A 13,852-nucleotide genomic window follows, 5' to 3' on the forward strand; every position below is an offset into this window, starting at 1 on the left:
AAGGTTAAAGGAAAAGTCATCACCGCTCTGTGGGATGAACCACAAAAGTCCTGCAAGCCCTCTTGGCTGGAGATGTCTCCCTGCGCTGGTTCCTTGCCCAGGATCCCCCCTCACTCTCCCTAGCTGCTCACTGCACCCAGCTCTGGACTGCTCCAGCCCCAGCTGCCCTCTGCCCCACCACTGCTACTTCTGCTCTGCCTCCAGCTCAGCTCCCTGGGCTGTGCCTCTCTGCCTCTGGCTGCTGCTGCTCTGCTCCCAGCACCGCTCTGCTCTCTCATTAGCAGCTCCTGCCCTGCTCTGGCCCCTCCAGCTTACAGAGAGGATGTGACCCCAGATTTCCTCATTGGCCTGTCTGCCCTGTCCATCAGGCTGACCTGGAGCATTGGCCCCTGCCCATTGTCAGTCTCCAGATCTTGAGACCAACAGTCCCCTCACCCATATATACATCAAAATCGTTATTTATTTACTGCTAACTAGTAAGTCTGCTGCTGTGAAAAGTCATATTTGTATGTTTGTTCATATTTTTCACAGCCTCTCAGCTAGCTACCTGGGTGGCCAACTTGGTAATTTTTAAAAACCAGACACTCCAGCAGCAGTGCTGGAAGCTCCCCTACCCCACCTCTTTCCCCCGAGGTCCCACCCTGCCCATCTCTTCCCCATAGGCTCTGCCTCTGTCCTGCCTTTCCCCCCCAAGGCTCTCCCAGTAACTGGACTTTGGGTGTCCAGTCACTAGATCTGACAGACACCGTCAGACTTTCTGGTTGAAAACCAGGCACCTGGCCACTTGAGTAGCACCCAACGTGCAACACGCTGGGGACAACTTTTGCTTTCTGATGGTGGGGGAAGTAACTTGTGGCAACCGGGTTAGACTCAGTTCTGACCAGCAGGGAGGAATTCGTTGGTCTAGATGAAATTACTGTAAGGTGGATGCACGACTGGCTGAAAGACTGTACTCCGAGTAGTTATCAATGGTCTGGCGTCAAACTGGGAGGGGATCAGCCCATATCCCGGATCCCAGCCCTGGGGAGGGGGTCCCGCAGGTAGGTGCTGAGGGACAGTGTCACTGCATTCTGAGATTGTGTCAGCGCCCTGACACTGCCCTCACCTTGTGAGTACCCCCTCCAGCACCCAAAACGTCACCCTTCCCATCAGCGTCCTTTTTGGGAACCTGGAATATGGTCACTCTAGTAACAAACACAGAGTACAATCTCCCCATTCTACATGCACTGGTGTTACATGCATTTCAACAGTGTGATATTCAGCAGATCATGAGTTTTCCAATGATCCCTAACCAGGCAGACATTGTACACTATATATCATAACCATACACAAGTGGTGAGCATGGGGCACAGGGGGTTAGTTACAAGAGGGATGCAGTGTGGGGTGAGTGGGGCAGAGACAGTCTCGTCCCCACACAGGACACTGCGGTAGATGGGGAGGAGGTTGTGATGGGTTCCTCCTAGGGTGCCATCTGGAACTGGGGTACCACTGAGCCCGCCTGACCCACCGGCCTGGGCTTCCTATACACTGTACTGCTGTGACCAGCCTGCCAAGCCCTCTCCGAGGCTTCAGTCTTGCACTTTACCAGCACACATACAGGTAGGGACACACCCAGCTGGAGTTCATACAGACAGTGATCAGCTCTGCATGGGAAGGCACAGCTAAGGCTTCTCCTACTTCCTAAGGCACACCCCTCCCCCACACCGGAGCATAAACCCAATGTATACCGTCTTGAAATTTAAATGTAGGCTCATGAAATTTGCCCCCTCCTTCAATGTGGAGAGGAATATACACAGCTTTCTGCCCCAAGTTATGACTCTCTCACACACTGTTTTATATAAAGCAAACCAAGTTTATTAACTATAAAAGATAGATATTAAGGGCTTATAAGAATAGCAAACAGATGAAAACAGATCATCAGCAAATAAACAAAGCACAGTCTAAGCTTCAGACTAAAGAGAATAGATATGAGTGAAAACTTCTCACCCTAAATAATGGTTTAAGCAGGTTTCAGAGATTCTTAAGGGGCCTGCTGCCCTTGCTTGCAGCTTAAAAACCCCAGGTATTCCTTTCACAGGCTAGAAACCCCTCTAGCCTGGCTTCAGCACTTCCCCCAAGTTCAGTCCTTTTTCCTCAGATGTTTCCCAGAGTCTCCTTTGGGCAGGGAGTCAGGGAAGAACCATGATGTCATCTCTCCTCTGCCTTAAATAGCTTTTTGTGATGGGAACCCTTTGTCTCCAAGCTTAGTTCCCATTCCCTTCAGTGGAAAAACACTGTTTTTTCAAGATGGAGTCCAGTATCAGGTAATCTAGTCACATGACCCTGCAGTATCACAACAGCGATGACTCAAGGCTGTTTGTAGGGTCTTCAGGAAGGCTTCCTGGTGGGAGATTAGCTTCTTTTAAAACCTATTGTTCTCCCTAATGGCCCTTCCCAGCCAGCCATTTAGACTGATAATTAGAGCTGTCGATTAATTGCAGTTAACTCACATGATTAACTCAAAAAAATTAATGACAATTAAAAAAATTAATCACAATTAATCGCAGTTTTAATTGCACTGTTAAACAATAGAATACCAATTGAAATGCATTAAATATATTGGATGTTTTTCTACATTTTCATATATATTCTATCCTGTGTTATAATTGAAATCAAAGTGTATTTTTTTATTCCAACTATTTGCAGTGTAAAAATGATAAACAAAAGAAATAGTATTTTTCAATTCACCTCAACAAGTACTGAAGTGCATTTTTTTTATCGTGAAAGTGCAACTTACAAATGTAGACTTTTTTTGTTACATAACTGCACTAAAAAACAAAAACAATGTAAACTTTAGAGCCTACAAGTCCACTCAGTCCTACCTTTTCAGCCAATCGTTAAGACAAACAAGTATGTTTACATTTACAGGAGATAATGCTGCGGGCTTCTTATTCACAATGTCAACTGAAAGTGAGAACAGCAGTTCATATGGCACTTTTGTAGCCAGCAATGCAAGGTATTTAAGTGCCGGATATTAATGTTTATTAGTGAATATTTGGAAAAAAACAATACAGAGAGTTTAAAGCATCAGTTATTGTTTCATCGGGGATAGCATACAGACTACGGGGGGGGGGGTCAGTATTTTGGTATTGGACAGCATATACCATATACAGTCTGTCATGTCGCCAATGCAGGGTGAACGGTGGGTGAGATCAAGATACAGTCGGGAGGCAGTGAGGGTACATCGCTCATACAAACAGGTTACAGACAGTCGTGGGAATAAGGGAGCGAGCAGGGTGATGAGGATAGGGCGACCCTCACATAGTGGAGTTTGGTTTGGTGGATTCAGGGCTCAGGGGATAGAGTCCAACGGGGGAGTGTGAAAATCTCCTCCCCCCTTCGGGTGCACGGAGTCATGCCCGCTTACTCCTGGTATTGGCGGTGACCGGCGACGTGCTCCGTGTAGATGTCTCTGGACCATCTGATAGTGTCCGAGACCATCAGGCGTCTCATGAGCTGCGCGTAGTGACGGCCTACCCCGCAGGCCCGAAGCACGCGTTCATTACAAGGGTCCCAGGTGCCCAGGGCCCCAACGATCAGGGCGTCGGTATAGACCTCGTAGCCCTTTGACCGCAGAGTGTCCGCCAAGGGGGTGTATTTTTCGAGCTTTCGGGCTCGGGCCTCACGGAAGGCCAGGGTCCTGTTCTCGAAAGGAACCGTCACGTCAACGAGGATGATCTTTTTTTGAGCCTCGTCCATGACGACGATGTCCGGGCGCAGTGGGCTGTCGGTGCCAGGGACGGTGCGGTTGGTGACTTTTTCTCCCAGGTGCGGAGCGATGGCCTTTAACAGACGGTCCTGGATGGTGTTGTGACGCAGCTGCCAGGCTCTGGCGTGGGGCTTGCAGCTGCACAGGACGTGGGGCAGGGTCTCCATGGCGTACCTGCACTTCCTGCAGCGCTTGTCTCGGTTCCCGTGGCGGACGGCTCCGTTGAGCGGGACGCAGTTTAGTCGGGCGCGGTGTATGAAGCGCCAGTCAGCGAAGCGGGTGAAGCTGCCTGAGTGGAGGAAGTGGTTGCTGGAGTCCCACTTGCTGGTGACCTCGAAAACCTTGCCCTGGTCTGTTTTTTTCTTCAGCGTGCCCAAGTAGAGCGCGCGTACGGCGGCCTTCAGCGACCTCTCCAGTGTGCCTCTGGCTCCAGGGCTGATGATGGTGTTGTCCTCCATCTCGGTCCGCGGTATCAGGACTCCCAGCTCCCGTCGGTCCTCGCTCCATACCCAGCGGCAGCCTAGTCGTTTCCCCAGTCAGCGCGTGGCATTGCAGGCACGGGTCCACAGTGAGGCTATGTCGCCTCTGTCTCGGGCGAAGTCACCGTCCATGGAGCCGCTCAGGAAGGTGGCCATATCTTGGCCAGAGGCAGCTCTGTCGATTCGCTTTGCGGTGGCGGAGCGCAGGGCGGTCGTCGCGACGTTCTTTACCACAGCGTCCGGGCACGTCAGGAGGCGAAAGGCGTGTGTGACAACCGCAATATCGCAGAGGTCTCCCATGCGGGGGACGTTGGCGCCACCGTGCCGGTGAGCGATATAGACCAGCTCGTTGCTTGCTCTCTGGGGCAGGGACAGCCACTTCTTCACCAGTTGCCGGATGACGTTGTCCGCCTTGTTGAGGGGCACCTTTGCCACGGCGGATCCTCTCAGGACGAAGGCGATGCGGGGGATCAGGAACGTGTTGAGGGCATCGATTTTCTGCCATGGAGCCAGCAGGGAAACGTCGATCCTGGTGGCGTCCTGCAGGATTTCCTGGATGGTGTCCTCGGGGGTCTGCCGGACACGGAAGCCCGTCGGCGTGCTGAGGTGTTGGTACACCTGCCCCTCGGCCAGGGGGACGATGGATTCACCCTGGATGAGGAAGTCCGTAGCCTGCACCGAGTTCTTCTTGCTGCAGTTGACGTGGAGGGATGCGCACTTTTTGGCATTAAAGCGGAGTCCCGTCCATTCTGCGACTCTCCCGGTGGTGTTGAGCATGCCCTGGAGCCTCTCGGGGTCGTCCGCGATCAGGACTAGGTCATCTGCGTAGGCCAACACGTTCACTCTCTCGCCGTGTAGGTCGAAGCCGTCGGCGCCGTCGGAGATTGCCCGCAGGAGCGGCTCCATGGCGAGGCTGAAGATGATCGGGCTGAGGGGGCAGCACTGCTTCACGCCGCTGTGGATCGGGATCTCGGCGGTTTCGCCTGCTACCAAACAGATGGTGGTGCTGCAGCCCTTGTAGAGTTCCCGGATCAGGCGGAGAAAGGTCTCCGGCATCCCGAACTCCCGTAGGGTGCTGAAGATGTGATGGTGGGGGATGGACCCGAAAGTGTTGGCCAGATCCAGCCACGCTATTGCGCACTGGTTGTGGGCCCTCTTGGTCGTCTGGAGGACGGTCTGGAGCAGGAAGTTGTGCTCATAGCACCCCTCTGATGGCATGAAGCCCTTCTGGGCCGGGCTGATGGCTCCCCCGGTCGTCGCCCACTCTGTGATTCTGGCTGCCAGGCAGCTGGCGTATAGCTTGTACATTGTGGAGCAGAGGGAGATGGGTCTCCAGTTGCTGGGGTCGTCTCGCTCACCCTTCTTGTAGATCAGGACCGTCATGGCCTTCTTCCAGGAGGTGGGTGGCCGGCCAAAGCACCAACATAGGTTAAAGATGCCGGAGAGCACATGGCAGCCGGGGTCCCGCTTTTTGAGGAGGCTGTAGGGGATGCCGTCTTTTCCGGGCGCAGTGTTTTTGGTCCTGGAGAGCCTGGCCATCACCTCTTCGGGTGTGAAATCAGCCTCTAGGCCATCTGCATTGGTGATGCGGAGCAGCGGGTGAAGGCACTCTGGGCGCTGCACGTCGTTCCTGGGCTTGTCAGCGAATACTTCCAGGAAGTAGCGGTATAGGCGCTCGGGCGGGATCGTGCAGTAGGATGAGGGACCGTCGAGGACCTTTCTCATGGCCTTGAGGCGGTTGGTACTGTACAGCTTCTGGATCTGGATCTGGGATCACATGGCACTTTTGTAGCCAGCAATGCAAGGTATTTAAGTGCCAGATATGCTAAACATTCATATGCTCCTTCATGCTTCAGCCACCATTCCAAAGGACATGCTTCCATGCTGATGATGCTCATTAAAAAAAAATAGTATGTTAATTACATTTTTGATTGAACTCCTTGGAGCAGAATAGTATGTCTCCTGCTGTTTTATCTGCCTTTTGCCATATATTTCATGTTATAGCAGTCTCGGATGATGACCCAGCACATGTTGTTTGTTTTAAGAACACTTTCATGTAGATTTCATAAAATGCAAAGAAGGTACCAATGTGAGATTTCTAAAGATAGCTACAGCACTCAACCCAAGGTTTAACAATCCGAAGTGCCTTCCAAAATCTGATGAGGTGTGGAGCATGCTTTCAGAAGTCGTGAAAGAGCAACACTCTGACGTGGAAACTACAGAACCTGAACCAACAAAAGAGAAAATCAACCTTCTGCTGGTGGTATCTGACTCAGATAATGAAAATGAATATGCATTGGTCCACATTGCTTTGGATCGTTATCAAGCAGAACCCGTCATCAGCATGGATGCATGTCTTCTGTAACGGTGCTTGAAGCATGAAGGAACATAAGAATCTTTAGCATATCTGGCACATAAATATTTTGTGACGGTGGCTACACCAGTGACATGCGAATGCCTGTTCTCACTTTCAGGTGACACTGTAAACAAGAAGCAGGCAGCACTATCTCCCACAAATGTAAACAAATTTGTTCATCTGAGCGATTGGTTGAGCAAGAAGTAGGACTGAGTGAACTTGCAGGGTCTAGAATTTTACTAGTTTTATTTTTTAATGCAGTTTTTTTCTACATAATACTACATTTGTAAGTTCAACTTTCATGATAAAGAGACTGCAGTACAGTATTTGTATTAGGTGAATTGAAAAACACTATTTCTTTTGCTTTTTGTTTTACAGTGCAAATACTTGTAATAAAAATAAATATGAAGTCAGCATTGTACACTTTGTATTCTGTGTTGTAATTGAAATCAATATATTTGAAAAATGTAGAAAACATCCAAAAATAGTTAAATAAACAGTATTCTATAACTGTTGAACAGTTCAATTAATTACATGATTAATTTTGTTAATCTTGCGATTAACTGCAATTAATTTGTTTAATTGCATGATTAATCGTGATTAATTTTTAAATTGCTTGACAGCCCTATTGACAATCTTTTGACGAGTGGGGGTTCCCCAAGTGTAAACACATTTCTAATACAGATGTGTAGCCAATATTCCTAACTTGAGATAAAAAAAGATAGATGCATACAAATAGGATAATCATGTTCAGTAAATCATAACCTTTTCAATGATCTGTCACATGACCTATCTTGTACAAAATATATCACAGTTATGCTATAATCATATCATAATAGTATTTCTGTGAAGAATATGGGATGCAGTGTCACACTGAGCAGCTGGACTGTCAGGTTCCCCATCTCCCTTTGGCCTCAACGCTGGGTGTTGGCCTGGCTTCTGCTGACATCGCTGGCTCCCTTCTTGCCTGTGCCCAACCTCGGCATCTCAGCACGGGGAGATGCTGCCCCTCCCCCTATCATTTTTGGGGGTATCATTCATGTCCTTTAGATTTCAGGGGCAGCTTCACACGACACTCACAATCCAGTTCAATTTTCTCTCTGGCACTGCTGCAGCGAGTTCACAGTTCTCAGCCTCTGCCGTCTAGCTCTGAGGGGCAAACCCAGCAGTTTCCCAGCTCTGTTCTCCCCATTTTCTCCCCCTCCAAACAGTATCTCACATCACTTCAGGGATCAGGCAGTAACTTCATTCCCTGTTTCAGTCTTGGGCTCGCACACTGTGAATGTATCTCGCATCATCAGTGTTTGTGCTGAGATATATGGATCACTGTCACTGTTCAAATGATACAAAAAATCTCATGACAAAGGATTAGATAAAGATCAAAATAAAATCTAAAAAAAGACTATTCTGGCAAATGATCATTTGTCTTGTGAAGGTCTCAATGAATCCGACCTACATCCTATCAAACTAAACCAATATCAAAGTATGAGACCAAATGGCCTTCACAAAGAGAGAAAAACTCACAGTTCAGGGTGGGCTATAAAACACTTTCATGTTCATAAAGTGAAATCTCAGAGAATCATCAATCTCAAGACTCAAAATCAGGAAAATACATTTACCCATTTTCTTCTGAAGTGGCTAAACTGGCTCCACTTCTCACCTCAATATTTGGTTGTATTAGTTGCAAAAGTTTTAGCATCAATATAATTAAAGAAAGAGAAAGAAAGACAAATCTTCCTCTCTACAAATGATCTGGATTAGCCTAGAAAAAGCCGGGAAGCAATTTTACCAACGATGAAAAACAAGGCTACAAGTTCTGAAAGGTCAAACTGTGCTTTAGGTTGAATGGGATTTCCCCACCCACCCCTAGGTCTGTGACACTTCCCTCTCCAGCCCTCTGATCATAGATATCAAATTTGTGATTCCTAAGCATGGAGAGCCAGGGACATGGTGGTAAAGTGACACCTTAGGAGGTGGAGGGGTAGAACGGGGACAGGATAAAACTCTCTATCGCTTGGACAGAGGCTGCTATGTTGAGAGTGGAGCATGATGGTGATGGGGGAAAGAGGGAATCCCTGAGACTCACCCCATTGCCCTGAGATAGCACAGAAGCTAAAACATCACATTTTACTGTCCCTGCTCTCCATTTTTTTAGCATGTAATTAATTCTTGTGCGTACCGGAGAAAATGTACAAACACTAAATGCTTTTCAGCATGGCCTGGTGTAATGTGGGACTATCTGGGAATGAGACAATCCAGCCCCAGTGGGGGAACTCAGGGATTAACAATCACTCTGCGAATGGGAGGGGATCAGAACAGATAAGTAAGGGTACGATTTTATTATGGAGGTCGTGGAACAAAGGCAGTCTGTGACTTCCAGAGACCTCCGTGACTTCAGCCCGTGGCAGCTCAGAGCTGCGGGCTCCCCCTGCTACCCATGGCAGCCGAGAGCTGCCCTCCGGACCTCTGACCTGCTGCAAGCCGTGGGGTCACCCCACAGCTCTGGCTGAAATGGGTGTCTCCCAGAGCTCTGAGTCACTGTGGGCAGCTGGGGCCCCCCCATAGCTCCCAGCTGCCATGGGTTGCGGGGTGCCTCTGGAGCACTGAGCTGCAGGTGGGGGGAGGGGCGGGGGGAAGGCCCTCTGAGACCCCAGCCAGAGCCCCCGCACCTCCCCACCTGACATGGGACCCCAGAGCCCCAGCAGTGATAGGTGCTGGAGCCTTCTCCCTCCCCATTTTGTCACAGATCTTAGTAGTAAAAATCGTGGATAGGTCACAGGCTTCTGTGAATTTTTCTTTATTGCCCGTGACCTGTCCACAACCTTTACTAAAAAATATTGATGACAAAATCTTAGCCTTACACATAAGATGCTTAAGGAGACTTTACACTAGAAAATCTGGTGCAGGGTCACAGAGATGTGCCGGCTAATCCTGACCACATTTCCTACCATTGATACATTCAGAGGCTGATGCTGCGGAGGCAGAGGGAGGATCTCCAGGCCTCCCACAAAAGGCCCTGTGGGAATCAGCCCCTCTCAGTGGTGCTGTCTGAATGCAGAGGGGGCAGGGAGAAGGGACAGAGGGGCTGAATGAGGAGAGGCAGCATCTCTCTATCCCTGTGCTCTCCCTCGCCTCTTATCCCCTGAGCCCCAAACACTCGATAGCCCCAGCACCCAGCTCCCCCTGCTCCCCAGCTCCACCACCCTCAACCATTCAGACCAGGCAGAGCCAGAGGGTCACTGACCAGCTGAAGCTTGGCTGCTGCTGGATCCTCGCCCCAGCAATGGGCAACTGGATCCTTGGGAGCCAAACACCCCTGATCTATGTGGGAACAAGAAAATGGGTTGGTCACCATTGCCAGCCACAGTGAGGGCACTCAGAGAATTTCCTTGCTGCAGGGAGGAGTCTCTGACGTCCAACATGGTGTTAGCTCCACTTGGAGCATTTTTCCCCCTGAAAACATCTCAGAGGTTTCTTCCCTGTGCAGATTTGCAGATGCCTGATACTCTGGGAGCACCAAATGAAACTTTCCCCACATTCAAGGTTTCTCTGTTGTGTGGGTCACTCGTACGTCTGCACTCAGGCTATTTCTAGGGTCTCTCACCCTTGTGGATTCTCTGATGTTTGGTGAGTTCTGAGCTCTTACTGAACCTTTCCCCACAGTCAAGGCATCTATAAGGTGTCTCTCCCATGTGGATTCTCCCGTGTTTAGTAAGGTATGAGCGCTGACTGAAAGTTTTCCCACAGTCCAAGCATTTGTAGGGTCTTTCTCCTGTGTGGATTCTCTGATGTGTAATAAGCTTTGAGCGCTCGCTAAAATCTTTCCCACACTCAAGGCATCTATAAGGTCTCTCTCCCGTGTGGGTTCGCTGATGTGTAATAAGCACTGAGCTCCGAATAAAACTTTTCCCACATTCACAGCATTGAAAAGGTCTCTCTCCTGTGTGCAGTCTCTGGTGTAGAATAAGTTGAGACTTCTCAATGAAGCTTTTCCCACAGTCTAAACATTTATGGGGTCTCTCTCCTGTGTGGATTCTCTGATGAGTGGTAAGTTTCGTTCTGTCAACAAAACTTTTCCCACAGTCAAGGCATTTATAGGGTTTGTCACTTGTGTGGATTTTCTGATGCTTAATAAGGTGGGAGCGACTATTGAAATCATTCCCACACTCCAGGCATTTATAAGGTCTCTCTCTTGTGTGCAGTCTCTGGTGTATAATAAGTTGTGACTTCTGAATGAAACTCTTCCCACATTCAAGGCATGTATAGGGTCTTTCTCCTGTGTGGATTCTTTCATGTTTAGTAAGGCATGAACTTTCGATAAAACCTTTCCCACACTCAAGGCATTTATAAGGTCTCTCTCCCGTGTGCAGTCTCTGGTGCTTAATAAGATAAGGCTTCCTACTGAAGCTTTTCCCACAGTCTAAGCATTTATAGGGCTTCTCTCCTGTGTGGGTTCTGTGATGTGACATAAGGTGTGATGTCTCATTAAAGCTTCTCCCGCACTCCAGGCATTTATAGGGTCTCTCGCCTGTGTGCAGTCTCCGGTGTGTAATGAAGTGTGACTTCTCATTGAAGCTTTTCCCACAGTCCAAGCATTCATAGGACTTCTCTCCTGTGTGGGTTCTCCAATGTTTAATAAGGTTTGCACTGACACGGAATCTTTTCCCACACTCAAGGCATTTGTAGAGTTTCTCTTTATTGTGACTTGTCTGCTGGACTGTGGTTTCCTTGGGATCCTTACATCCTCTGCCAAATTCAGTGGATTCATCCAGTTTCTTCCCAGGATCGTTTCCCAGCTGCATCTCTGATCTGTGTCGATCTCCCCAGGCATTTCCCTTTTCCAAGCACCGGGAAAAATTCCCTTCAGTTCTGCTCAAAAACGTCTCCTGCAGTTCCACTTTCTCAGGACCTTCCTGCTGCTGAGTCTCCTCCATGATCTCACTCACTGTCCTATCACCTGCTGGGAGAGACAGAAGCCAGACAGGAGTCACTGCCTGTGCCAGGGAGAAAGGATAGAAAGGGGAATAGCAAAGAGGGAAAACACAACACAGTGACTGTTGGGGAGATGGAGACACTGGATTCTGCTGCCACATCCCACCCAAACACTCTCAGGCAAGCAAAGTCAGGGAGGAAATTCCCACAGCTAACAGGGTGGGTGGGAAGCTGTGACTGATATTTGCCTTGATGCTATGACACCTGCTGACTGCAGCCCTGACCTGGGTGAGATTCATAGATTCATAGACTCTAGGACTGGAAGGGACATCAAGAGGTCATCGAGTCCAGTCCCCTGCCCTCATGGCAGAACCAAATACTATCTAGACCATCCCTAATAGACATTTATCTAACCTACTCTTAAATATCTCCAGAGATGGAGATTCCACAACCTCCCTAGGCAATTTATTCCAGTGTTTAATTACCCTGACAGTTAGGAACTTTTTCCTAATGTCCAACCTAAATCTCCCTTGCTGCAGTTTAAGCCCATTGCTTCTTGTTCTATTGTTAGAGGCTAAGGTGAACAAGTTTTCTCCCTCCTCCTGATGACACCCTTTTAGATACCTGAAAACTGCTATCATGTCCCCTTTCAGTCTTTTCTTTTCCAAACTAAATAAACCCAATTCTTTCAGCCTTCCTTCATAAGTCATGTTCTCAAGACCTTTAATCATTCTTGCTGCTCTTCTCTGGACCCTCTCCAATTTCTCCACATCTTTCTTGAAATGCGGTGCCCAGAACTGGACACAATACTCCAGTTGAGGCCTAACCAGCGCAGAGTAGAGCGGAAGAATGACTTCTCGTGTCTTGTTTACAACACACCTGTTAATGCATCCCAGAATTACTTTTCCTTTATTGCAACAGTATCACACTGTTGACTCATATTTAGCTTGTGGTTCACTATGACCCCTAGATCTCTTTCTGCCATACTCCTTCCTAGACAGTCTCTTCCCATTCTGTATGTGTGAAACTGATTGTTCCTTCCTAAGTGGAGCACTTTGCATTTGTCTTTATTGAACTTCATCCGGTTTACCTCAGACCATTTCTCCAATTTGTCCAGATCATTTTGAATTTTGACGCTGTCCTCCAAAGCAGTTGCAATCCCTCCCAGTTTGGTATCGTCTGCAAACTTAATAAGCGTACTTTCTATGCCAACATCTAAGTAATTGATTAAGATATTGAACAGAGCCGGTCCCAAAACAGACCTCTGCGGAACCCCACCTGTTAGACCTTTCCAGCAGGATTGGGAGCCATTAATAACTACTCTCTGAGTACGGTTATCCAGCCAGTTATGCACCCACCTTATAGTAGCCCCATCTAAATTGTATTTGCCTAGTTTATCGATAAGGATATCATGCAAGACCGTATCAAATGCCTTACTAAAGTCTAGGTATACCACATCCACCGCTTCTCCCTTATCCACAAGACTCGTTATCCTATCAAAGAAAGCTATCAGATTGGTTTGACACAATTTGTTCTTTACAAATCCATGCTGGCTATTCCCTATCACCTTACCACCTTCCAAGTATTTGCAGATGATTTCTTTAATTACTTGCTCCATTATCTTCCCTGGCACAGAAGTTAAACTAATGGTCTGTAGTTTCCTGGGTTGTTTTTATTTCCCTTTTTATAGATGGGCACTATATTTGCCCTTTTCCAGTCTTCTGGAATCTCTCCCATCTCCCATGACTTTCCAAAGATAATAGCTAGAGGCTCAGATACCTCCTCTATTAACTCCTTGAGTATTCTAGGATGCATTTCATCAGCCCTAGTGACTTGCAGGCATCTAACTTTTCTAAGTGATTTTTAACTTGCTCTTTTTAAATTTTATCTTCTAAACCTACCCCCTTCCCATGAGCATTCACTATGTTAGACATTCCTTCAGACTTCTCAGTGAAGACCGAAACAAAGGAGTCATTAAGCATCTCTGCCATTTCTAAGTTTCCTGTTACTGTTTCTCCCTCCTCACTGAGCAATGGGCCTACCCTGTCCTTGGTCTTCCTCTTGCTTCTAATGTATTGATAAAAAGTCTTCTTGTTTCTCTTTATTCCCATAGCTAGTTTGAGCTCATTTTGTGCCTTTGCCTTTCTAATCTTGCCCCTGCATTCCTGTGTTGTTTGCCTATATTCATCCTTTGTAATCTGACCTAGTTTCCATTTTTTATAGGACTCCTTTTTATTTTGTAGGCCATGCAAGATCTCGTGGTTAAGCCAAGGTGGTCTTTTGCCACATTTTCTATCTTTCCTACCCATGGGAATAGCTTGGGGCACCTAGTTGAGG

General features: G+C 48.0%; 1 protein-coding gene across 1 annotated transcript in view; it reads right to left on the minus strand.

Moving 5' to 3' along the window:
- LOC115640744 (zinc finger protein 420-like) overlaps positions 1-13,852 on the minus strand; it is a 44,990-nt gene that overhangs the window by 10,558 nt on the left and 20,580 nt on the right. Inside the window, exon 5 of the mRNA XM_030543705.1 lies at positions 10,276-11,230. Coding sequence (XP_030399565.1) covers positions 10,276-11,230 — 955 coding nt within the window. The remainder of the gene's footprint in view (positions 1-10,275; positions 11,231-13,852) is intronic.

The sequence above is a fragment of the Gopherus evgoodei genome, unplaced genomic scaffold (genome assembly GCF_007399415.2).
Source record: "Gopherus evgoodei ecotype Sinaloan lineage unplaced genomic scaffold, rGopEvg1_v1.p scaffold_32_arrow_ctg1, whole genome shotgun sequence".
NCBI lineage: Eukaryota > Metazoa > Chordata > Testudines > Testudinidae > Gopherus > Gopherus evgoodei.